The sequence below is a fragment of the Molothrus aeneus genome, chromosome 19, assembly GCF_037042795.1.
Source record: "Molothrus aeneus isolate 106 chromosome 19, BPBGC_Maene_1.0, whole genome shotgun sequence".
Lineage (NCBI taxonomy): Eukaryota > Metazoa > Chordata > Aves > Passeriformes > Icteridae > Molothrus > Molothrus aeneus.
Window position 1 is genome coordinate 8,344,397 of NC_089664.1, and position 26,650 is coordinate 8,371,046.

Here is a 26,650-nt window from a genome sequence, read left to right on the forward strand (position 1 = left end):
GCAACAAATTGAGACACGGGCCTGTGAATCCATCCTGGGCTTGGAGGGTGGCTGGGATGGTGGCTCTGGGACAGGCTGATTCCCTTGGGGACACCCCCAGTGATCCCAGCCAGCTCTGCTGAGCTCCAGAGCTGACCAAGTCCAGGTCCCCATCACCCCCAGACCTTCCTGAGCTTGTCCCCTTACTGAGATGGGTCAGTCCTACAGCTCTGTGCCTCAGTTTCTCTTTGCACACACGTGTGTAACAGCCCAGTGGGGATTCAGCCCAGGAACCCTTCACTCCACAGCAGTGCCATGGTGCCAGTTCCACACAGTTCCCTGCTTGCTGGGGCCCAGGGGAAGGAAGGACAGACATTTGGGAGTTGCAGGGATGTGTCCCACCCACTCCAGCTCTGGAATCCAGGCCCTGTTGCAGCTGGGATGTGTTTATTTGCCATGGAGCTTTCCTTTGGAGAGATAATGCTGAAGGGATCTCTATAAACTGCAGAGCTAAACAAGAGTGTCCTGGCCTTCATCATCCATGCAAGGGCTCTCTCTCCCAGGCAGCAGCTCTCCCACCAGCCACCACTGCAGATCTTCCTGCCTGTGTCCCTTGCTGGTGTGAAACTGGGGTGGCTGCTGGGCCCTGGCTGTGGGGGCTGTGCTGGGGCAGTGCAGGAGGAGCTTGCTGCCCAATTAAATCATGGAAAAACATCCTCCTTGCATGGGCAGAGTCAGCCCTGCACAGTGCTTGGGAGGCTGGCCATGTCCTGCCCCCTGTGTCACCCTGCTGCCAGCTCAGTGCCAGGCCAGGTGAGTTGTGCCTTTGTGTGCCCAAATCCTCTTGGTTCAGCAGTGCTGGTGCCCACTGGAATTGTGTCCTGTCCTGTCCTGTGTGTGAGTGATACAGCCCCATGTCCCCATGTCCCCAGTGCCAGCTGAGCCCTGTGCTTGTCCCTCCACAGCTCAACTCGCCCATGAACTCCGTCACCAGCACAGAAGACATCAAGCCACCCCTGGGGCTCAATGGAGTCCTCAAAGTGCCAGCACACCCCTCAGGAACGATGGCCTCCTTCACCAAGCACATATGTGCCATCTGCGGGGACAGATCTTCGGGTGAGGCTGGCGGGGGCTCAGGGCAGGGGGTGTGGCAGAGGGCTGGCATTGGCTCCCTGGCTCCTGGCAGCACTTTGAGTGCTCTCTCAAAGGGACAGCACCTGCCTGTGCCTCCCAGCAGGGGATGAAGAGCTGAGCCAGGACACCCCAGGGCCCTGTTCAGCAGTGGGGTCCCATCCTCACCCTCTTGGCAAACATCAGGGGGTGCCCTCCCTCTCCCCATCCTTTGATCCTCACTGGTGCTGTCACACAGTGCCACATGAAAAGGTGCTCTTGACATGGAGTTCCTCCACTCCTGGGAGATAAAGATGGGCTAATTCCCTTTATTCTACTTTTCTAAAAGCTCCCTGCTCCAGGAGAGCTCTGGTTGCCTGGTTTGTGAGCCCTTTGGGAGTTCTCCTGGGATCAAGGCTGAAAGTGGAGGGTGGGAATATGGTACAGAGCAGGCTGGGTTGTGTTCTGCTGTGGGGGGTTCAGAGAGCTCACAGGGGTACAGGGGGACGCCCCTCTACAGGTCCATTAATTAATTTTAAAATGGTGGTGGAACTCCCCAGGGAGCAGGTACAGTGTGAGGACTCTATTAATTCATCTTGATTAACATTATCACAATGAATTCATAGTGATCAGAACATTCATAATGATCAAAACAAATGTTCTGCACTGCCCCAACCCCCGCTGTATGGCCCAAAACTGGCCTTTCCCTGGGTGCAAGGCAGGATGTGGCCCATGGATGGCATCCTGATTCTGTGGAAGCTAAGCCACAGAAAGCCAAGAAACCTCTGCTCTCCCCAAAACTCAGCTGGGAGTGTCCCTGGGAAGATCTGCAGGCAAAGAAGGGATCTGGGGCCACCTTTAAACTTGATTTTTCTCCCTCCCCCAGGTAAACATTACGGGGTTTACAGCTGTGAGGGCTGCAAAGGCTTCTTCAAGCGCACGGTGCGGAAGGACCTGACCTACACGTGCCGGGACAACAAGGACTGCCTGATCGACAAGCGCCAGCGCAACCGCTGCCAGTACTGCCGCTACCAGAAGTGTCTGGCCATGGGCATGAAGAGAGAAGGTAAGGCCAGCCTGGCCAGGGGCTGCAGGGGGTTTAGAGGGCACCAAGAGGTGGTGTGGGCCTTGCCACGGGGTGTCGTCGCGCTGGTGACAAAAATCTTGGTTGCGGTTTGGTTTTGCGCCTCAGCCACAGCATCTCGTGGCCTCCAGAGCCTCCTCTTGCAGAGCCTTCATTCCCTGTGAGTGCCAGAACAGTGTGTAGGTGATGGGTGGCTGTCAGGATCTTTAGCTTGTCACAGTGACCCCGAGAAAAGTTAGAAAGTCTCTTTTTCCAGCCCGGCGCTTGAAGAAGGAGTCAGAGCTCTTCATTTCTCCATCTCAAGGTTGTTTATTGCTTCTTATCTATAAAAAATTTTCTCCTGCCCTGCTGATGTCCGTCCAGCAGGACAGTTCCAGGCACTCTGCCTGCCCCCGGGGCAGTGTTGTGTCTTTATACTAAAAACTACGTGTACAATGTTTACAATGACGTTCCAATACCTATCACCTGTGTTAGACAGTGAGCTTCTACTCTAAACCAATCTAAAAGTGCCAGCATCACAGCAGAAGATGGAGGCCAAGAAGAAGAAGGAGAAAGGCTGGACACACCCAGTTCCCTCCATCTTGCCTCCTGAACCCCCATACCAAAAACCCCAAAATCTCATTTTCCACCCCGTGATAACTTCACTATTATTCTACCTAAACTGTTGTGGCTTGCTGATCTTCATATGAGGTTGGTAATTTGCTCCATGGGTCATAATCAAACCCACAGGTGTTTTGGGCTCCGTGCCAGGGCTTCTGAGCCCCCTGGCAGGGGTCCTGGCCATCCTGGACAGCCAGAGGGATGTTCTGGGTTCCCACAGGTAGGGACACTTTCCACTCCAGCCTGGCCTTGGTCACTTCCAGGGATGAGTTTCCCTGTGCATCCTGTGCCAGCACCTCAGCACCTACTCCAGTGCTGCATTTTTTGTCTCATTGGGAAGAAGAAAGCAGTTTGGTCTCTTTAAGATAGCTCTTCCTTAGTGGAATTTAAATTTAGGATCTAAACTTCCCCGGCAGTGCCTCTTTTAAATGATCTTTTGAAATGCTGACTGTGTCTGTTCTAATCTAGCTGGCAGAGCAGGCTTTTAGCAGACAGGATGTGAGAGTGACCCCAGTTCTGTGCTGCTTTCTCCCCTTACATCTTCAGAGCCACACTTGCCTCCCTGACAGGCTGATAAAGCCAGCCCTGCTCTGGCCCTGGCCCACAGCTCCAGCCTGGGAGCCTTTGAAGAGCACTTAGGGCTGTCTGGAGCATGGAATAAACGGGGCAGTGCTGGAGCTGCTCTGAGTGTTGGGCAAACCCTGCCATGCTCAGTTTATGGGGTTACCTGAGGACCAAAATCACCAAGTGTCACAGCTGTCTGTGCTGGAGGTGTGGGGGGATTGCCAGGGCACCCAGGGGACCTCCTTGGCCCTGCTGAGCTTAACCCTTCAGTGCTCAGAAAAAATGTTCCTGCCCCCTCTGGAACTCACAGACCATGGAATGCAGAGATTGAGGCATTCAGGGCAGGAATGAGGGCTGGCACTGCCCTGGGCAGTACTGGATCCCATGGGAGATGTGCAATGGGATGAGGAAAATCTGATCCAAAACCTGAGCCATGGGAGACTCAGATGACCAAAAAGAAGCCAAGAATTCTCCTGTGTGCTCAACGAGAGAAATACAGAGCATCCCCTTCCCCTGGCACTGCATCCAGAGCCTTCCACTGACCCAGTTACATTTCAGCCCCCCAGAACAAGGTGTGTAGGGCTGGGAAGAGCAGCAAGAATGCTGGAACTCTGCCACCCTTTGAGCTCCATGCCTGCCCTTAGTGGTGATTGCATGGGCAGTACCGCTAAAAATTACAGGTCCATTAATTAATTTCTAAATGGTGGTGGAAGTCCCCAGGGAGCACGTACAGTGTGAGGACTCTATTAATTCATCTTGATTAACATTATCACAATGAATAGCAAATGAATTCATAATGATCAGACAATTATTTAAAAGTGTGACGGATGGGATCCTGGTAACTCCAGGAGCGCGCTCAGGCAGTGCTGATGGATCTGGTGAGGGCAGCCCTGGGGAAGGGCAGGAATTGGTGATTTGACAGTCATCATTAGGTGATTTAGGCACAATCCCCATGTAGGGAAAGCTGGAATAACTCCCCTGTCTCTTGTTACAAACCTGAAAATTCAGTATCTCACAGAAACGTCTCAGTTGTCCTAAAGCTGAAAGTCAGGAGTTTGATCTTGCTGAGCTCTGGTTTTGAGCAGCTCTGGAGTTTCACATGTGAAATCCACCTGGTTTGTCAAATAAAGGTCTCTTCCCATTGCACCCATCCCAGCTAACTGGAATTGGCCTTTCAACTCTCCTGCTCCCACCTCTATTTTGGGGAAGTGTTTTGGGCTAAATCCTTCATTGCTTAAGTATTCACATCATAGCTGGCTTTTTATTCTCTACCATCAATTCTTCCATCTTTTAAGTAACAGAGCCTGGGTTATGGGCCTCATTTCCCTAAAAAGCATCTTGCTCTGGAGAGCTGATTTATAGCTGTGTAAAGGCACAGCAGATTCCTGCTGGGAAGTCTCTCTCCTGTAGCCCAGAGGTGCTGGGATTTGGTGCAAGCACAGTAAAAGCCTCTAAAATCAGTGCTGGAGCTGAGTGAGAGGCAGGGCAGGGCTGGGGACCAATGCTAGGTGATGCTGGGAGGAGCAGTGAGAGCCAGGGTTGTACTCCATTTAAAGAGGGTAAAAGTAAAGGGGTTATTGGGTGAGAATTTGGATTAGAGAAGCAAAATCAAGGTTTGGAAGGGTTTGATCCCAGCAGCTGAGGGAGTCTGAGGTGAACATGCTGAGAGCAGACCCACAGGGATGGAGCTTGTGCCCATCAGAAGCAGCAGCAGAGCCAGGGTGGCCCTGCTGGGGGACTGGGATCCTTCAGGGCTACAAACTTTGGCTTAAAGAGGGGAAAGCCTGCAGGAGCAGGGGATTCCTCCTGCTGTGTGCATCCCTTCTGGCTATTCCCTGCTAGGAACACGTCAGAGAGATCCCAAAATTCCCAGGGAGTGAGCCTCATGCTCTGAAATACTGCAGCCATAATAAATAAGCAATTGGGAACATATTTTTTTTTCCCTATGAATTCCTGCCAGCTGTGGAAGGCTTTGGTTTTTTATACTCTGTCTCCCACTAAATACAGGATAGTCAACAAAATTAAGATTACCATCAGGGATCTTGACTAATGCAGGGATTATTATTGTGGGGGTGGCTGTTTGCATCCAGGAGCTGAACTCTCCCTGCTTGATCTGTTCCTCATCAGGCTCTGAGGTGTCTGTGTACCAGCAGCCTTGGATTTGAAGGGGAAAAATTGGGAATTGCCTCGGAATGAGGGAGGCAGAGCTCTTGTGAAGAGCTGGGAGTGAACAATGTGGGGCTTGGGATGGGGGTCCTGTGTGTCAGGGGGTGACAGAGAGGTGACAGGGTCAGCAGGGGCGTGGTGAGCTGGGGCTGTCCCGGGTGAGGAGAGCTGGCAGCGCCTCTGGGATCACACAGGGAGCAGGAAATACCAGTGAGGAGCCTTTCCCATGCTCCCGTGGCTGCCTCACAGGGAGCAGGGCTGGGAAACAGCTCCCAGAGCCTTCCCTGGGACATGAGGAGCTCCTGGGGAGAGCCAGGACCTGCTGGGCTGCCAGGATGGGAGCAGGGATCCCAGAGCCTTCCCTGGGACATGAGGAGCTCCTGGGGAGAGCCAGGACCTGCTGGGCTGCTCAGGATGGGAGCAGGGATCCCAGAGCCTTCCTGAGGACATGAGGAGCTCCTGGGGAGAGCCAGGACCTGCTGGGCTGCTCAGGATGGGAGCAGGGATCCCAGAGCCTTCCCTGGGACATGAGGAGCTCCTGGGGAGAGCCAGGACCTGCTGGGCTGCTCAGGATGGGAGCAGGGATCCCAGAGCCTTCCCTGGCTGTGAGGGGCTCCTGGGGAGAGCCAGGCTGGCTCTGCAGGACTTGCTGGGTCCCACGTGCCAGCTGCAGGCTGGGTTTTGGTGCCAGGGGGGTGAAGTGGCTGTTGGTGCATCTCAGAGCCCATCTGGAGAGCAGAGAGCTGCTCCCCTGCAGCACCTGCAGCTCAGGCTGGGTGGCTGAGCCCAAAGTTGTTCCTAAATCCAGGTGCAGGTGCAGCTGCTGTGCATCCAGGACATCTGTCCAGCTGCACAGCTGCTCTCTGACTTCAGGACTCCGTTAAACTTCACAGCCTGAGAGTTAATTCTGTCTCTTCCTGTGTTTGTGGGTTGGTTTTCCCCCTCTCCCTTGCCAAGCTGAGGCGTTCAGCCTGGGAAAGGTTGGACTTGCAGCATCTCCACAGCCTGGAGACCTTCCCATGGCTCCAGGGAGCTGCTCAGTCACTCCAGAGGGACTGAAGATTCCCACATGGACTTGTGCCTGATCCCGAGCCATGGCTGGGTTTGGGCCATCCCAGCTCCTGGACCATCCCTCAGCAGCACGAGGAATCTGGGGAGAAATCAGGAATTCAGGTTTCCAGCCCACTGTCCAAGTGAATGTGAAAGCAGGCATGTGGCCACAGCCTAGTGAGGGGGCAGAGTTCAAGAGCACAGTTATTTTTAGGAGTAATTTTGGAATGGAAAATGTCTTCCAGCTTAATGAGCTTGTTTCTTATATCCTTTTAAAGTGCTGCTCTTTAAACCAGCTGGTTAAATGATGCTGGGTTTGGATTTTTTTTTTTGTTTTTTGTTTTTAAGGATGCTCTTAGGTTGAGAAAACGAGTTTGGCTTATGGTTTTCTCTCCTTTTCTTGCTGTTTGTTTATACTTCAGTGTCCAGAGAGTGAAGTGAGCTAGAGATTTTTTGCTGTTGTTTTCCAGAGCTGTTCCTCTTGTGAACTAACTGCATGCAAAGGTTTCAATCCACTTTTTAACACTCTGAAGTTACACTTTTTAATTATCACGGTGGTATTTTGCATCCTTTAAAAAAATTACAACGTTCAGTTGAAAATGTTGGAGGGGGAAAAAAACCCATTTATTTCATGTGTTGCAGCTTTTGAGGTTGTTTACAGTAGCAGAAAGCTGCACCTCTGAAAAAGAAAAAAAGAAAGGTGACACACGAAAGCAAAGCAGAAGAAACACTGTCTGAATTTGTTTTCTCAGCTGTCTTGGCATTTTGGATATAAACAGGTACCTGGGGCATAAATGCTTCAAGATGCTGATGATGCACAGCAAAGATGTGGCTTTGTGAAAGGCAGCAGAGCCAAATAAATTCCAGCATGAGAGAAACAGAAATGCCCAATAACCCCCACCCAGCACCTCATAAACAACCAGCCACCCACCTGCAGGATGGGGGAAAACTAAAAATGAGCAGGTTTGGGGCTCTCTGGGCTGAGCTTTGGTGCCTCCCCCTGTGCTCTCAGTTCACAGAGAGGTGTTTCCTTGAGAAAACCCCATTTTTGGGGCAGTGAATTACCCTTTCCCCATGGAAAGGATATTTGTGGATGAAAGGATATTTGTGGATATAAGTGAATTGTCCTTTCCCCACCCTGTTGCTCCTGGAGGGGTGGATTTCCATCCCAAAAAGCTCTGTATTGACACTGGGTGAGTGTCACTGGAGCTGCTGTAGCCTCCAGGTCTCTCTCAGCAAATAAACAAACCTGTGCTGCTCCTGCCCTCTCAGAAACATCAAAGCCCTGTGGAAAATCCTCTCCCTGCCTCCACTGACATCCCTTAGGTGCAGAAGTGCAGTGCCCACGAGCGTGGCCACCCACAGGGCTTGGTTTGGGCACCAGAACTGGCTTGGGTGATGCTTTTGCAATGGACTCAAAGCTGCTTTTTTAGCCATCAGATGCTGCCCCATGAGCAAAGCCAAGGTGTCCAGTGTGATGTGGACACCTGCAGAGGATGGATCTTGGCATTTTGGCCCATCAGCCCTCAGGCTTGGATAGCTGAGGCTCATCTGCAATCCACAGGACGAGACATTTTGGATTTTAAAGACACCAGAGGTCACCAAGGAGTGGCTTGGACACACGGGGCTCCATGTCTTGCTGTAGCACGACCTGGGGAAGTGCAGATGGGCTGGAGAAGCTCAAGATGAAACATGACAGCAACTGGCCTGAGGCAAGTACAGACCAAATCAGGCAGAATAACAGGAGAGGCTCTTCATCAGGTGCCATGGAAAACACAGGCTTCTGTCCTTGGCTGGGCTCAGACATAGCTGCAGGAGGTGGGGCTGCCTCTCCGAGCTCTCTGACTGCATCTTTTTTTCTCCTCAAGTGGATTGCAAGGCTCAAATGCTTCCCTTATGTTTAGAAAACCAGCCTGGAAAAGCTCTCAGCCATCTGAGGCTCCTTGAAGAGGAATAAAAGCATTGGCACAGCCATCAGCAAGGGGGGAGAGGGCTGGGGAGCTCAGCTCTGGGGACACAGGATGGCCACAGCTTGGGAGAGCTCTGCCTTGCACCAGGGGCTTTTCTGGGGTGCAGCAAGGCAAATTCCTGCCTCAGCTCCTGCATTTGAGGTGGGCAGACCCACTCTGTTGACCAAAAGCTGTGCCACCCTCAGGACTAGGAAAAGCAGTGTTGGGAGCTGAGAAGAACAAGGTTATTCCCATTTTGGTGTCACCAGACAAGCTGCCATGCAGCTGCCACCTTGGTGTTTCTCTTCTGAAAAACATAAATAAAAACAAAACCCATAAAGAAATGCAATTCCCAGACGAGATCCATTTGAAAAATGTGTTTTTGTCATCTCCACTGTGGTTTATTTGATTAATCCCCAGTGGAGTGGGGAGTCAACTCCAGGGATGAGGTCCTAGGTCTGCATGGTGGTGAGGGAATCACTGCTGGGGATTTTCCCAGATTTCATGGGTAAAAAAAAACACTTGTCCTTCTTCCCTTCCCTCTCTTCTCTGTGTTGTTTTTTTCCTACATCTCAAGGAACACAGTCCCCATTTTTTTCGTGGGACGGTGATGTGTCCCTCAGCTCCTCTCCTAAGAAGGAACAACAGCTTGTCAGGTCCTCGTGGCAGAAAATCTGGAGATTTTCCATGGGGCTTGTGCCTGTGGATGGATGGATGCATGGATGGAGGGATGGATGGAGGGATGGCTGGAGGGATGGATGGAGGGATGGATGGAGGGATGGATGGAGGGATGGATGATGGAGGGATGGATGGAGGGATGGATGATGGAGGGATGGATGGATGGATGGATGGATGGATGGATGGATGGATGGATGGATGATGGATGGATGGATGGATGGATGGATGGATGGATGGATGGATGGAGGGATCCATGGATGAATCCATGGATGGATGGATAGATGGATGATGGATGGATGGAGGGATGGATGGATGGATGATGGGTGGATGGGTGGATGGATGGATCCATGGATGGATGGATGGATGGATGGATGGATGATGGAGGGATGGATGGATGGATGGATGGATGGATGGATGGATGGATGGATGGATGGATGGATCCATGGACAGGGGTGATGGCAAAGTGATTCCACACTTGCCCTGCCGTTGGAGGAGGCTCTCTGGGCTTGGCAGCAGGGTGTACAGAGCAGATGACACTCCCTGGTGAGGGCTGGGTTTATCTTTGGCTGCTGGGTGGGCCTGTGCCATCTGCTGTGCCCGGGGTGTCAGTGCTGCAGTGCAGGCTGTGCGTGGGGCTGAGCTGGGATGAGTCAGCTGTCCCTGACCAGCTCTGCAGGGAGCTGCAGCACTGATTTTGTGGTGCAGCAGCAGCTCCGAGCTCAGATCAATAGAAAGAACTCCTTACATGTCTAATCTCTGCCCATCTGTCTCTGGGTTGTTTGTATCAGCTGGGTTCAGCCTGATCTCTGTCAAAGTGCCCTGTAAGGTCCCTCCCTCAGCCCCTGAAGTGTGTCTGACTCTTCAGGCCAGGAAAGTGGCACTAAGGAGGTTGAGATTTGCAGGTTGAAGGTTTTAAGTAGCCCCTGTCTGCCCAGACCTCTGCAATGTTTTGCCACAAATCCCACGTCCAGCACGAGGATGTGTTTTTGGGGTTAACACCATGGTGGAGTGACCCCAGTGATCCCAAATTTGCACCATCATCCTTGAGAGCTGCTGCAAATCTCCAGCAGCACTTTGGCATTTAGATCTTTTTATAAGATCCCATTTGGTGAGGGTTTGCTTTTCTCCCAGGCTTTCGTGTTATTTAGTAGGTGTTTCATCTCCTCTAATGTGCCCAGAGGAATCTTGGTGCATCTGTGCTGCTGAAGGAGGGCTGGCATTAAGCAAAAACTTCCCTCTTTCTGATGCTTGGAGAAGCAGGAGTGGGGTTGGAGGGGTGAGATTAAAAGAAGTTGGAGGGTTTTGAAAAAGAAGAAGAATCCGTGCCAGATGGACAAAAGCCATGACACAAATCTGAGTTTACCTGGCTCTGGCAGCCCAGCAGGCAACGTTGGTGGGCCTCAGGAGCCTCTGCAGCCCAGAGAAGTTTGCAGAAAGGAACCTCTTGCCTTTTTGCATAACAGCTTTCACATGGCACAGCCTGAGCTCTGTTGACATGCAGCAAACAGCAACGCTGAGGGAAGGAGGGGGAGCACTGGGAATTGGCCCCAGGAGCTGGGTTAATGGGATCAACAGCCAGAGAGGGCTCCTTTAGCCTGTGTCTCAATTTCCTGGGGTTATTTTATTTTATTTTATTATTTATTTTATTGTATTGTTTATTTAATTTTTTATTTTATATTTTATTTTATTTATTTTATTTTATTATTTTATTTTATTATTTTTTATTTTGGTTTTTTTTTAATTTTTTTTTGTTGTTGTTTTTTTTTTTAATTTTTTAAAAATTTTTTTTTTTAAATTTTTATTTTATGCTCTGCCTGAACATCCCATAACCTGCTTCAGCTGCAGCAGGGAGGGAGTGCTGGGATAATTGTCAATAAATAGCAAGGTTTTGATGTTATTGAGTGCCTCGGCAAAGAGCTGGGTGAGTTCAGAGATTTGTGTCTCATGGCCAGAGATGCTTGGGCTGTTCTCAAGCAGAGTGGGCTCAAATGTGCTGTGGAAAACTGTGGGATTTAGGGTCTGTGACAAGGTGATGGAGAAAGAGAGTTCCCACTGCTGCTGCACAAAGCTGCCTTCCAGGTGTAGGAAAAGCATGTGCAGGTTTCCAAGGGAGGTCATTAATAATAATAATAATAATGTTATTAGCATCTAGCGAGTGTTTCTCATCTCTGAGCTGCTCAGATATAATTCATCAGCATGTGACAGGCTGCTGGCAAGATCATTCCCACCCCACAGGATTTGGGACAGGTCTCTCCTGCCTGTCTGGAGCCAAAGGCAGGGTGGAGGTTTGCATGGAGCTCCTGTCCCACGGGAGCTGGAGAGGGGCATGGCGTGGCCTCCAGGGAAATCCAGCACTGCCAGCCTCAGAGGTGGCTGAATTTGGGATTTCTGCCTTAAACTGACCTGACTCTTTTCTTTAGGATTCCCTGCTTCTGTCCCTTCACCCACCCCTTTCCCTCTCCAGCAGTGACTCGAGCTGTGGCTTCCTTTGTGGTGCTTTCCATTATTTGTCTTTGACCTTTTTATTTCCAGGACCTGTCCCTCTGCAGAGAAGGGGTTTTCCCTGTCCAAGCAGGACCATCCCTCTCCTTGCACACACAGAGCTGATTTCCCAGGCTGGGGCTGCTCCTGCCTTCCCCCAGCCTCACATTCCCTGGGATATCCCACTCTGGCCACACTGGGAACAGACAGAGAGGGGTGATCCTGCAGATGCTTTGGGTTTCATGGCCACCTGCAGGGCCTGGGGGTGACACTGTGAGAAATGCTACTCAATTCCAAAAAATCTAGAAGGTTTATTAAAACCTTATCAAAAATACATCACAAGACTTAATAGATAAAATATTACAGTGCTCGGGGCAGAGGATCTTTCCCACCATGTGCTCATCCACACAATGGAGGTTTTGCCTTTTAACCCTTTAGCTCCTCCAGAATTCTGTCCACTGACTCCTTCTTCACTGTCCAGTGGTGGAGATCACTTCCTTAAATCTTGATTGGAGGTCAGGTGCTGCCACAGTAGCAACCCAACCCTCCCAAATATCCCAAACCCTGATAACAGCACAAGGGGGGTAAAACATAACTATATATCTATAAAACTTCTCCTAACATATGTGCATGATATTTGCCTTTTAATTGTGAGAGTCAGCCATCACATTGTGGAGATGAGAGTCTGCTCACAGAGAGAGAAATCCAGATAAGCTGTCCCGTGAATTGGTCTGGGAAATTTTAGGGAGGCAGAGAGAAAGAATGGTGAACAAATGATGAACAATCTGGTGTTTGTAATAAGTTGTATTCCTCATAACGTGTTTACCAAAGGGTGTCTTCTTAATTAAGCAATCATGTGAAATGTGTTGATTGAATGACCAGTCAGGTCCACCTGTATGGGAGCAGTGCATAAAAGAGGGGGTTCCAATAAACTGGGGGCTTCTTACCTCTTTGGCCTTCTGAGCTGGAGTCTGTGTCACCTCTCCCTTCCTGACCCAGTGGTGACAAGAACAGCTGACAGAAATGGAGGACACAGTCTAAGCTGCACCAAGGGAAATACAGGTTGGATATCAGGAAAAAATTTTTCACACAAAGAGTGATAAAGTTCTGGAATTGCCTGCCTGGGGAGGTGGTGGAGTCCCCATCCCTGGGTGTGTTTAACCAAGCCTGGATGTGGCACTGGGTGCCAGGGTTGAGTTGAGGTGTTGAGGCTGGGTTGGACTCCATGATCTTGAAGATCTCTTCCAACCCAGTGATTCTGTGAATTCTGTGATCCTCCCCTGTGACAGTCTGACCCTGCCACTGTCCCTGTGTGTCCCTCACAGCCGTGCAGGAGGAGCGGCAGCGGGGCAAGGACCGCAACGAGAACGAGGTGGAGTCCACGAGCAGCGCCAACGAGGACATGCCCGTGGAGAAGATCCTGGAGGCTGAGCTGGCTGTGGAGCCAAAGACAGAGACCTACATCGAGGCAAACATGGGCCTGACCCCCAGCTCGGTGAGCACCCCTGCCCAGCCCCTCCTGGGGACATCACAGTGGCCATCAGGACAGCACAGAGGGGCACAGGGGGCACCGAGGGGCTGTCCCCTGTGGAAAGGAACTGCTATATGCTTATGGCTTATGAAATCTAACTTCTTTGAGCTGAGTTTCATAAGGTTTTAGAGGCTTATAACACACTTAATATAGCTTAGCTACTTTTGGAAGCATAAAAATTACCAAGCTGGCCTCTGTTGCAGTGTTAGAAACAAAAAGGTTTAATGAAAGGCAAAATAACAAACAAAAACTGAGCTAAGTGCAGGAAGTCCTTGCTTTTGATAAAATACTTTATAAAAGTAATTAGTTTCTTTGTTCACTTTTTTTTTGGTGAATTGCTTAAGCAAGACTTTTTTAGCTTTTGTCTAATTAGCAATTGTTAAGTTTGAAGTGAAGTTCCTTAGGCTCACAAAGTTACTTTTTCACCTAATCAAAGAAAGAAACTTTTAGGCTTCTTTCTTTTTTTGAGAGGACAAAAAATACTCTTGTCACTCCATCAACAAAGGGCACACTCCTATGAAGAACCAGCTCAAAAATGCAATTTTTGGCTCTGCTTTGGGCTCTGTGAGCCAGCTCAGCAGCAGGAGAGCAGAGCCAGCAGCCACCAGCGTTTGGTGCCTTCTGTCCCACAGCCACAGGGAAGTGAGAGGTGCTGTAAGGAGTGATTAAAAGGGCTCTCAGAGAAGGTTTTATTGTAAATAACAGCCCTCAGTGCTGAAAGGCAGGAAGACACTCTGCTCTGAAGAGCTCAGAGTCCAATTGAGGCAATAAACCTGTGTGGCTGAAGTGCAGAGAGATAAGAGCTGGGGAATGAGTGTGTGACTTCTCAGGTGCAGAATTATGCAGCTGCTTGGCTCTGAGGAGAGATAACCTGGAGAAATTTGCCTGTGAGTTGGTTTTCAGATTCTTTTCCCAGTTAGAAACTTTCATTATAACTGGGCCTGCTTGGAGCATCTGGGCTGTACCAGGGTGTTGTGTGCACAAGGGAGGGATGGCAGGGAAATGGGACAGGAGCAGCCTGGGCTGGTGGAAGTGTTGGGATGAGATGGTCTTGAGGTCCCTTCCAACCCAAACCAGTTTGGGATTCTGTGGAGAGCGAGGAGAAGTGTTTGGGGCCCTTTCCTATGAGATTTCCCTTATCAAAAGGGAGAAATCTCCTAATGTGAGAGCCAAACGATCCTCTGAAATTCCATTTCTAGGACTGACCCTCTGCAGCCCAGGCAGTGTGTAGGGTACAGTCCCCACTCCTCCATAGCCCCTTTTCCTGTGAAAGCAGTGGGAATAGAGGAATTCCTCTGAAAAACTGAGGCTGCAGTGGGGAGCATCTCCTGGTGGCCACCAAGTCCTTTGAGGGACTCAGAGGTTGAGCTCTGCCAACATTTGGGCTGGCAAGAGAGCAGAAATATCCCTGTGCAATTCCTGCTGGGTGGCTGTGAGGCTGAAATGCAGCTATTCTGAGCAAGTGCAAGGACTCTGCAGTGTTTATTTTCTGTTACAACAATACTTTTATCTCTCTCTTTATATCAGGCTTGGAGGGTTTGAGTCAGAAATCCCTTCCTGTGGCAGGGGGTTGGAAATCGAGCATCTTTAGGAATCCCTTCCAGCAGAATTCTGTGAGGGATCTGGGAGTCAGGACAACTGTAATTGGATTTTTGGGATGCTCTTTTTGCAAAGACAGCTTTTCCTAGCATTCCTTAGGTGGCTCTTGGATATTCAAGGCTTTGTGGGATGGACAGAGCCAATCCCTCAGTGAAACTCTCCAAAATCAGGTACAAACCCTCAGGATCAGGGACAGGATCAGGGACAGGATCAGGGACAGGATCAGGTACAAACCCTCACCTGCGTTTAGGAGGAGGATCCCATCCCCACGAGGCTGTAAAGAGCTTTTTTAGGAGGAGTTAGTGAGGGGCTCAGAGAGGCTCTGGCTGCTCTCAGGATCAAAAATCCTTCAGGGGAGCTGGAGCCATCCTGGTGCTGACTTGAAAACAAACCCCAGAGAGGGAGCTGAAATAAATGGCTTCGTCTGGCACCGGCGTCTCCTCAAATTGAAAGCCGGTTCCTGCATAATTCAACAGGCATTACTGTGAACAAGGATGTGTGTTGCATCTAAATAGAAGCAGGAGGCTTGTTGAAATGCCCTGTTATTGTCGAGCACGAGGTGACATTTGTAGCAGGTTTAGCAGATGGATGAGATCAGCAGCTCCCGGTGACTGAGGCCACCACGGGATGAGGAGAGGGAAGACAGAGGAGCTGCTGCCCTTCCCCAGAGCCCAGGTGATGGAAAGGCAGACAAATCGAGGCCCTGATAAACACGGGGAGAACACGAGCTGTTTGCTGTTGGGTGCTTTGATTTGTGCCTCTGCGCTCAGGCTGGGGACCTGCAGGGACATTTCCAGCTGGGATGGGGTGGCAGGGTGATTTAGGGATTAGCACCCTTGTCTCCCACATAGAATGGGTTAGAAGGGACCTTAAAATCAACTTAAAAGCACTTTCCACTATCCCAGGTTGCTCCAAGCTCCATCTAGCCTGGCCTTGAGCTCTTCCAGGGATGGAGCAGCCACCTGGGCAGCCTGTGCTAGGGCCTCCCCACCCTCACAGGGAAGGATTTTTCCCCAGTATCTGCTCTAACCCCACTCTCTTGTAGTTCAAATCCATTCCCCCTTGTCCTTGTGTCTGTGGCTTGTCCCTGGCCCAGGGGGTGGCTTTGCCTCTGCCCCATGCCTTGGCAATTTGGGCTCCTGCTCTGCAAGCACGGCCTGGGACAGGCTCCTGGCCAAAAGGCAAAGCCTGTAACTGAGAGCTGTCCTCCCCATTAGGTCTTAATTGGCCTTTGAACGTCTGGTTTCAAGTCCCCATTTTGTGGAAGATGCCTCCAGGCTGCAGTTTTCCAGGAGGATCAGGTGCCATTGCTATTTACTGCAGGAGAGGATTTGCTTTCCGTGCCCAGGGAGGGTTTCCAGCACTGCCTTGGAGCCAGGCAGGGCCCTCTGGACACTTTTAGCTGCTTCTCATGCCCCAGTGATCAGGTTCTGCCAGGAAGGGCCCTGGTGGTTCCAGGAATTGCCATCTGAGGTGGAACTGAAGCCGAGGATGAGGCTTTGGAGCACCAGAGCTTGGGGACAGCTTGTGCTGTCAGGGACAGCCAGGGCTGGGGCACAAGGAGCCCCTGCTCATGGTGACAACCTGCCCAGGAGCCAGCCCTGATGAAAGCTTTGGCAAAAACATCTGATTTACCTGAATTACCCCTTCGGTGGGGCTCTGCAGGCCCTTGTTGCTGCAGGGGTTGGGTTCTGCTGGAGTAAGTCGTGATCCCCATCCCACCTCACCTGGATGCCAGGATTCTCCACCTGGCAGAGCAAACTGGGATATCTTGAGGGATGTTCAGGGTCTGTGGTGTCCCTTCTGTCCTTTCCTGCCTCTGAATATCAACATTCCCAGTGCTTCCAGTGAGACCCTGAACCCTGCAAAGCTCCTCCTCACACACATTTCAGGGGAAATCCCAGGAAAAGCCCAGTCCCTGCTCACCTCTCCTTCCTCAGGGAAGAGCCCCAGCTCCCTGGGAGTGAGACTGCCCTGCCCTTCAGCCCTGGGGGAGCTGCTGGAGGGGGTGGGACAGGGGGGGCACATCCCAGTGAGGTGCCAGCCTGTGCCCATCCATCTCTGCACATGACAGGTGGAAATAATTCCAGGGCAGGTGCCCTGAGTGTGCCAAATCCTGGCTATTTTAAGCCTGGAGAATGGGAGATGTTGGCCACTGAGGCACAGAGCTCTGGGTTTGCTGCCAGGGGACTGGGCAGGGCTCTGAGGGGCACAGGGGTGACTTGGCAATGTGGCCCTGCTCTGCCCAGCCTGGGACGGGGGCTGTGCCTCAGCTCACCCTGACATTCCTGTCTGCTCTCCCTCTGAATTTACACCCTTCCCCCTGCAAGCCAAGCTTCTCCTGCAGTTTGGAAACTGCTCTTTTAAGGCCATGCAGAGAAGGTAATTGTACAATTCAAGCTGCTGGATATCAGCAGGGATTACAGAGGGAGATGGGAAGGGCTCATACATCCCTGTCCAGAGAGGTAAACCCTCCAGACTCACTTGGATCAGCCAGCTCAGCCTTCCCCAGGGTTAAACAGGCTCTTCCAGTTCCTAATCACAAATCCACTTGAGCTGTGAGCAGTTCCTTTAAACAGGGATTTGGTGTGTTTAGGCTGACTGTCCTCCTCGAGAGCAGATGGTTTCTGTTACTGGATAATATTTCAAAGGAAAGGGGTTTTCTCTTTTTTTTTTTTTTTTTTTTTTTTTTTTTTTTTTTTTTTTTCCTGTAATGCCCCCTCTGGTGCTGGGAGATGCTGGAGTCTGCCCTTCCCCAGGCTGGAGCTGCTTGGATTCATCAGTCAGGGTGATGGATATGGAGTCTCAGCACTCTCAATTCCCATGTTGGGGCTTGCTAAAAACAATTACAACCCTTGTGGTGGAGCAGCCAAATCACTTCCTCTGCCTATGAGTGATAACACCCACCTCGGGGATGGCAGGCAGGCTGATCCTCCAGCCTCTCTTTCCCTCACTCTGCCTTTTCCAAGCTTTTCCATCTCTTTTTAAATTGATTTTTTTTTTAATTTTTTGGCAGCCCAATGACCCGGTGACAAACATCTGCCAGGCAGCAGACAAACAGCTCTTCACCCTGGTGGAGTGGGCCAAGAGGATCCCCCACTTCTCCGAGCTGCCCCTGGATGACCAGGTCATCTTGCTCAGAGCAGGTGAGTGACATCTGTCCCCACGTGGGCAGTGCTCAGTGTCCCCTCAGATTGTACCCTCACATTTAGGTCCTGGCAGCTTGAAAGTCTTGAATTGATTTTTGATCGACTCTGATAGTTCGGTTTTTAAATAGGGTTTTGAAAGCTTTCCAGGGTGTTGGTAAATTGGATCCAAAATGTGGCCCAATCAGCTGAAAAATGGCCAAGCTTCATCTCTGATCCATGAGGAACTCAGAGATGGGCACTGGGTGACTTAAACCAAAGGAGTTAAACTCTGCCTTCCTCCCAAACTGAGGCTTGAAAGACCAAGTGGGCTCAGGCCCCCATGAAATTTCATCAAACTGAAATGTTTGATCATAATTAAAACCAGAAAGGAGAGAAAAGTACATCTCACTTCTTCTCCCACCCACCAAGATGAAAATAGAACTCTCAGGGCTTATTTTAAATTTCCTTGTGCAGCAGGGGGGCTGCAGGAGCAGCATTTGGGAGGTGGAAGCAGTTGGTTGTAGGAAGGGTCTTCCCCTGTTGAGTGAATTCAAGCTCCTGCTGCTGCACAAAGCTCATGGAGGGCAAGAAACCAGGAGCAGAGCTCAGGGAGGATGTGTCTGAGGCATGAAGCTCTTTGTAAGCCAGGGACATTGAAGTCCTTGGTACTTTTAAAGTTCCTTGTATTTCTCCCAAATTCACTTTTGTCCAGGTCCTGCCCCCTTCCAGGATGGCTCCTGCAGCCTCTGGGGGAAGGTGCTCCATGGATTTTGCCAGAGCTGGCTCTGGGCCCTTTGGAACATCCAAAGTGTGGGTTTGAAGAGGATTTCCAGAGCCTCTTGTGAGAGGGGATGAGCAGGGAGACCTCCCTGTAGGGATCTTTGAGGGCCTTCTGCAAAGAGCTGGACTCAAAGCTCTGCCTTTTCCTTTGGGGAAGTGGAGCCCAGCCCCACCATGGCAGTTCCAGGTTTTCCTCTCTCTTCAGCAGGCAGCTGATTAAAACTGGAGCTGCAGAACTCCTGACCTGTGTTCTCTGTCTGTGACTCACTCCACACAGCAGGAGAGGGGCTGCCAACCCCATCACACCCCAAATTTCCTGGTGCCTCCAACCCTGAGACTGCTGAGCAGCTCCCTGGAGCTCCCTGCTCCAGACACCTCTGCCAGGGCCTCAGATAACCTTCCCCAGGCCTTCCAAGCAGTGGCTCAATGTTTTATTGAGTGGCCTGCTGAGAACAGCTGCCCATGAAATATTGAAGCATTAAAATCCAGCTAAGAGCCTCAGTCAGGCATCCTGGGAGGCAAAACAAGTGGAGCACACAGCTCTGGAGGAGCAGTGCTGCATGGGCTGGCAGCAGCTCTCCTCAGATCCTGAATCATTTAACAACACTCCCTCTCTGAGCTGTTGGGAAGGGAAGGAAACCTGATTTTTTTAAGTGTGTTTTCCACCAGTTTTCTTGTTTCCAAGCTGAGACAGGAATAACCTGATGTTTTCTCAGCCTGGCAGAGGATGCTGAGTGTTACATCCCTGCAGCTGGGTTTGTAGGGCTGGTGGGGAAACTTGGCAGAGAAATGGATTGACAGGATGACCACTGCTCTGCCAGAGTGCATTCCCTGTCCCAGAGGAGCCAGAGCAGCCCTGGAGGCTGCAGCCACCCTGTTGGGTGAGAAAGGGAGTCACAGGAGTCACAGAATTCTGCTCTGCCACTCCAGAGCTTGGGCTGAAATGCAGAACTCTCAGGGGACACTTGGTTGGTCTCCAATTCCAGTTTGCTGCCTGTGGTTATGGTGAATTTTCCCTGCTTGCCTCTGTCTTGGCAGCCCTTTGGGAAAGCCAAGGTAGGAAAATCTTCCCCATTTCAGCTGAAACACCCCAGCTCTGCATGGGAACAATCCAGAGGAAGGATGCTGATGAATCCAGCCCTCCTTCAGTGGAATAAGCCCAGCTTGGAGTGGGTGTGGAGAGGCAGCTCTGGTTCCTGTTGCTTGGAGCTGCTGTGGGGCTGTGTGTGATGAATTCCCATGGATCTGGCTCTGAGAGCTCCTCTTCCTCCCGGGAGCAGGGCTCTGCAGGCTCCTTCTCCTCCATCCTCCTCGGGTTTCAGTGTTGCAATCCCTGTGAAAGTGCCAGGCCTCACCCAGTAAATAGCCAAAGAAATGTTCCCGTGGCTGGGGTGGAAACATCCTGTGGCCACTTAGGAAAGAGTGAACTTTATTCCTTGTCAACATTTCTGATGGCACAACCCACGGCTGCAGCAGAAGGTAAATACAGCACACATGGGCCTTGTGTTTATTCCAGGCTGGGAGATGTGTTCTTGTGACAGGAGAGGTGAGGGATATTATTGTGTTGCTTTTCCAGCCTGGGAAAAAAAAAACCTTTAAATCCAAATATCCTGAGGCCAGAACTCCAGAACATGTTCAGGCCAGGGGTGTTGCAGAAGACCCCATCTTGTCCTACTCAAGATGCTGCTCCTGGCTGGAAGTCACCCAAATTTCCACCCTTCAAGCTTGGCAGCATTTTCTCTCCTTGGGGCTTTGTTTCAGGAATTCTTGAGCTCAGCCTGTGATGGATTTAGGAACTGAAGAGGTGTTGGATGGGGAAGGGGAGCTGAAAGGTGTGGAGGTCACATCTCCCTTCCCTTCTCTGTAGGTCTGGGCTCAGAGGATGTCCTTCCTATATCCCAGAGCAGCCTGCCCAGCTGATAAGACTAAAATCTGTTTTCCAAGCAGCTGTGGGAGCACTCACAGACATGGGACTGTGCAGAGAACAGACCCAGTCCCTCCCTCCCAGCATTTTCATGGCACAAGCAGCAAACCCACGAATAAAACCAGAGATTCCATGGTCCCTTTTACAGGGCTCAGGGCTGGTGAATGAACTCCTGTGGCCTGAGGAGGAGCCTGATGAGCTGATAGCAAATGCTGATAGGGCTGGGACTGCTGGGAGGCGGAGGGCAGAGGGGAGCTCAGGGCTCCACACCCACGGGGAGCTTCAGGCAGAGCTGTTTGCTCGCTGTCTGCACGGTTTATAGAGGAAACTGCTCCCCTTATTCGCTTTATTTTTAGTGCACTGGGTTCCTGATGGTTTTTTTCCTTCCCTGACATCCAAGAAAAAGCTGGCTCCCCCTTCCTTTCCCACATCCAGCAGCATTCCTGCACCAGAGGCTCCTGTTAGAGAGGTGGTGTTAGAGAGGAGACTTCCCAAGGATCCCATGGCTCTAACCTGCAGCCTTGTTGCTTTGATTTTTTTTAAGATTTTGTAAGATTTTTCTAAGCCTTCTGATGTTCACAATCTCGTAACAAAATTTCTTACACACTTTATGTAAATAACTTATTGTTTTGCATTCTTTTATAGAAGCAATTTGATGGACTTTGGTTTGTCCAATGTCATTGGATAGGTGGCACTTCCTCCAACCCACTGTCACTTTTAAAAATCTATAACAAAGGCTCCTGTTAGAGAGGAGACTTCCCGAGGATCCCATGGCTCTAACCTGCAGCCTTGTTGCTTTGATTTTTTAAAATTTTCTAAGATTTTCTCAGCCTTATGATGCTCACATTCTTGTAACAAACTTTCTCACACACTTAAATAATAAATAAATAACTTCTTGTTTTGCATTCTTTTATAGAAGAAGAGAAATTTGATAAAACTATTAGTTCATACAGTGTCATTGGAGAGGGGGCACTTTCACCCTCCAGTCCAGTGACTCTTTTAAAAATCTGCAACAAAGGCTTCTGTTAGAGAGGTGATGTTAGAGAGGAGACTTCCTGAGGATCCCATGGCTCTAACCTGCAGCCTTGTTGCTTTGATTTTTTAAAACTTTCCAAGCTTCTGATGTTTACAACCTTGTAACAAAATTTCTCACACACTTTCTGTAAATAACTTATTGTTTTGCATTCTTTTATGGAGGAGGAGAAATTTGATGGGCTGCTGGTTTGTCCGGTGTCATTGGAGAGGTGGCACTGTCACCCTCCAAGCCACTGTCACTGTTGGAACTCTATAACAAAGGCTCCTGTTCGAGAGGAGACTTCCCGAGGATCCCACGGCTCTAACCTGCAGCCCCACTGGTTTTTCTCCTGCCCAGGGTGGAACGAGCTGCTGATTGCCTCCTTCTCCCATCGCTCCATCGCCGTGAAGGACGGGATCCTGCTGGCCACGGGGCTGCACGTGCACAGGAACAGCGCCCACAGCGCCGGCGTCGGGGCCATCTTCGACAGGTGGGATGGGATGGGATGGGTGTGATCACACACAGACACATGGGAGGCGTAAACCTTAAGGAATTTTTTAGAGGAGCGAAGATTTTAGTTAGAGATGAGCTTTATTGGAGTTACTTGAAATAAATGGGTAGGCCTTGATGAAGTTAAGAGTTAGTGGTTGACTGATAATTGATTGCTTGTCAACACAGTGTTTGGTTAGCTGGGTTTATAATATAGAATTATAAGAAGAATATTCTATATTCTTCTTAAAGGATATTTAGAATATTTAGATATATTCTTTAAGAAGAATATTCTATATTCTTCTTAAAGGATACTTAGAGAAGGCTTAGAGGACACTGATGAAACTCGTGACTCTCTCTCCAGAGTCCGACACAGCTTGACCATAATTGGCCAATAAGTCAAAATAATTCACAGCAGAAACCAATGAAACAATCCCCTGTTGGATAATCAATCTCCAACCACATTCCAAAGCAGCAAAACACAGGAGAAGCAAATGAGATAATATTGTTTTCCTTTTTCTCTGAGGCTTCTCAGCTTCCCAGGAGAAAAATCCTGAGTGAAGGGATTTTTCTGGAAAATATGACAGTTACAGTGAGAAACTTAGAGAAAAAAATTCAAACAATTTTTCTCTCTCTTCCTGTAACCATTGTTTATAGATCTGGTTCTCCAGAGTGTGTTGTTCATAGCTCACCAATAGTGTGAGAGGTTTTCACTGTGAGACCAATCAAGTCTCACCTTAGTGAGCCACATTATAAATGGACCTGCTACTTTCATTAATTTGCTTTTTGATCCACCTTCTGAAGACTGGAGTCTTTGATTCCACCCCTGACTGAACAGCATCAGGGATGGAGGGCTGGGGTTCCATCAAACCACCTCACCTGGACATCCCCATCCCTGCCTCCACCCTAAACTGCCTCCATTCCTGCTTGAGGGGTCTGAGGAGCCCGGGATGAGGGAGTCCATCCATGAAAACACAAGGAGAAAACTCCTCCTTGAAACCTGCAAAAACCCCAATGGCCCCAAACACAGAGGGGGCTGCCCAGTGCAAAAAACCCAAACACAGAGGGGGCTGCCCAGTGCAAATCAAAGCCCCTTCCATGGAGTCCAGATGCCTTCTAATGTTACAAGGAGGCCACTCCTTTGTTCCTTTTCATCTTTAATTGGACCAAGACGTGATTTTATTTGCACAATGAGAAGGCCCCAGCGATACTCAGCAGCTTCCACAGGCGTGTCCCCAGGGCTCTTTAATCTCAGGCTTTGGGAAAGTGTTTTAAAGCCAGGCTTGCAGGGTGTTTGACCCACAGTGTGACTCCAGACGCTGCTGAAATGCTGATTTCTCTCCCTGAGACTCATCTTGAGTTGAAACCAAATCACCTTTGCTGCTCTGCTCTGTGAGGAAATTGTTCTTCGGACCTGGGTGACATCATTTGTTCCTGTGAGGTCATAAGTGCAAGATCATGACTTTGCTGCAGGATCTAACATGAAAAACTGGGCAATCAGTGGAAAATATTTCAAGACCGACACCTTCAGTAACAGCAAAGGGAGCAATAAAAATTACCGGCAGAGGAAATTACTTTTAGGTACCTGTTGGGGTGGGTTTTTATTGTTATTTTTTATTTTTAGGCAGCTTTCTCAGGTGCCAGAGCCTCTCAGTGAATGGATGAAGGCATTTTTTATGGTCCCTGTTGTATCTCACAGGAACTATTGATGTTCCTAATGAGCTATTTTTGATGGAGGAGGAAAATGAGGGCACATCCTCAGCTGGTACAGGCCAGCACCATCCCCAGCTTCGTTAAACGTGACCGGAGCTTCTCGCTCTGGCTCTGACACCTGGGGCTTTTCATTCATTTTTGTTTTATTTCCATGCTGACTCTGTGCTTTCTCTGCCCTTTTGCAGAGTACTGACAGAACTGGTGTCCAAAATGAGGGACATGCTGATGGACAAGACAGAGCTGGGCTGCCTGCGAGCCATCGTCCTCTTCAACCCCGGTACGTGCCTGGCTCTGCTCTCCTGGCCCCTCTTGGCTGCTCTCCTGTCCTTCTGACTCCTTTTCTTCCCCCAGAAAGCCCTGTTGGAAATAGCAGAGGGCTATAGGGCAGGAAGGGAGGCAGGGGTGAAAGTTGGTTTGGTTTGCAAAGGACCTTAAAGCTCATCTTGTTCCAAACCTCCTGCCATGGGCAGGGACACCTTCCACTGTCCCAGGATGATCCAAGCCCTGTCCAACCTGGCCTTGGGCACTTCCAGGAATGGGGCAGCCATCTGGGTACCCTGTGCAGGGCCTCCCCACCCTCACAGGGAAGGATTTCTTCCCAAAATCCAGTCCAAGCCTACTCTTTTTCAGTTTGCAGCCATTCCCCCTTGTCCTGTCAGCTCTCCCCCTTTTAGAGTGACTGTGGAAAGAAAGTTCAGGTGCTTGAGGGAATTGTCCCTGAATTGGAACAAAGAGGAATCTAGGTGTTGTTGAAGAGAAAAATATGGATTAGAGCAACACCAGAGCAGGAGATAATTGTCTCTGCTTCCCAACCTCATCATCCAAGGGCTTTTATTACCTGCATGTCTGGAAAAGCGCTTTGCAGACCTGGAGAGGCTGAAAGACATGAGATGTGCTCATAAAATACACAAAACCTTCAATGTTTGACCATAGTTTCACAGACTCTGGGAGGGTCACGCTGCTCCCTTTTCCCTCTCAGCCCCAGCTGCCCAAGGGATGAGGAAGGTTCAGTGCCAGGGTTTTTCTCCAGCATTCCAGGGAGTAAATCCCTGTGCAGCAGGAGCCAGCCTGCACATACCTGCACAGCTCTCTGGGGGATCTCTGGATTTCAGAGTGGATCAGAGCAGAACCAGATGGTAGCCAAGGACAAACCTCTCCATCCACCACCACCCCTGCTCTCCCTGAGCAGTTTGTGCCCAAGCACAGCTCCTTGCCTGGATTTTCCCACCACAGCCAGGCCATGCTGTTCCAGCAGGGTTTATTACAATTTCTTGGGTTTGTTTTTCTTCTTGGCCAGCTTGTTATTTTTTTTTTTTTTAGTCCCCCCCTCCTTGTAATCAGCAGTAATTTATTGTCTGTAATTTGGGATTAGCCATTTATGGTCAAAGAAGGGGAATCTGGAGAGGTTCCCGTGGCACATGTGCTTGGGGATATCGATTTCTGCACTGTCCCTTTCACCCTGCTAAAAACAGATCCTCACTGTGCCCTGTCCTGGGGCTGTGCCAGAGCAGGGGCTTCTCCTTCAGCCCCACCAGCCCAGGGCTGGAGGGGGAATTAAACCCTTTCAAATGAGCGTCTGGGACCAATGGAATGAGCCAAAACATTTGGGGCTGGGCTATGAGGTGAGGAAAAATCTGAAATCGTGGGGTAAAGCTTCCAGTGCTCCCCAAATTTGTAATTGCGGGGTAAACCTCTGAGTGCTCCCCAAATCCCTGGAGCTCAGAGCTTGCAGCCACACTTTGGTGGGTCTGGCAGAGATGGAGGGAGTGCACAGAGGGTTCCTGCCTGCCTGGGAAGCCTGGAGGTGTTTGCCTGATGGTTTTTTGTTGCCTTTCAGACTCCAAGGGGCTGTCGAACCCAGCGGAGGTGGAGGCGCTGCGGGAGAAGGTGTACGCGTCACTAGAGGCTTACTGCAAACACAAATACCCCGACCAGCCCGGCAGGTGAGCCCCCTGTGCCCCTCCTCCTGCACCCTGTCCCCCTGCAAACCCCCTGCAATGGGTGCTGCAGCTCCCAGGGTCCCCTCTCTGCTCTGGGCTCTCTGTTCCCAGTCATTCCCTGCGGATAAATCCCTCATTTCTACCCGCTCCAGCTCTGAGCATCCCTAAAAACCCTCCCCTGTGCAGTGCACAGAGTTCTTTATTCCCCTGCCAGGAAATCCAGCAAGGTGGGCAGACCTGAGGAGCCCCAGCTCCCACAGCCCCAGCAGTGGGATGAGCACATGTGGGAAGGGGGGTATCATTTCCCTTTTGGAAACCACGGCCAGCGAAACCGCAGCAAAAATAGGACTCACATGGAGTTAATTTTCAGTGGCAGATGAGCATCATTGCTGGGAAGTGAAAGCCTCAATTGATGCTCTTTTTCTCCCCTCCCTGCCTCCCCCAATCCAGCTGGGAATGGGAGGGGGAATTAGGAATGTGTTCCTGGACGGCTCCAGAGCTGAGTGGGCGCATTTTCCCAGTTACAGCCCGGAGCTGGCAACTGCCAGTTCAGCTCCTGACAGCTTCTTGAGAAACCAAAGCATGGAAGCTGCTACTGGTGCATGAATGGTGGGGAAAAACAGCCCAGGCAACTGGGATTTGCATCTCACCTGCATTCCTGGCCTGGTGTGGATGGTGGAATGAAAAGGGTGCTTTGACAGCAGCGAGTGCAGTGGGCAGAGCGTGCCCTCAGAAGTGATGCTGGATTTGGTTTTCCCCCCACTTTGGGTCCCAGAGTGCTGGCAGATGAAGAAAGGTGTGTTGTGCAGGGATTTCTGGGGTGTTGCTGGTTGGTTTGAGGCAGGCAGAGTGAGGATGAGGGTGCCATGG

At 50.4% G+C, this 26,650-nt stretch overlaps 1 protein-coding gene across 1 annotated transcript in view; it reads left to right on the forward strand.

Annotated features, from left to right (window-relative positions):
- Window positions 1-26,650, forward strand: part of RXRA (retinoid X receptor alpha) — a 105,907-nt gene that overhangs the window by 74,435 nt on the left and 4,822 nt on the right. Inside the window, exons 3-9 of the mRNA XM_066562823.1 lie at window positions 945-1,095; window positions 1,976-2,155; window positions 12,987-13,156; window positions 17,808-17,937; window positions 21,996-22,128; window positions 24,026-24,117; window positions 25,678-25,783. Coding sequence (XP_066418920.1) covers window positions 945-1,095; window positions 1,976-2,155; window positions 12,987-13,156; window positions 17,808-17,937; window positions 21,996-22,128; window positions 24,026-24,117; window positions 25,678-25,783 — 962 coding nt within the window. The remainder of the gene's footprint in view (window positions 1-944; window positions 1,096-1,975; window positions 2,156-12,986; window positions 13,157-17,807; window positions 17,938-21,995; window positions 22,129-24,025; window positions 24,118-25,677; window positions 25,784-26,650) is intronic.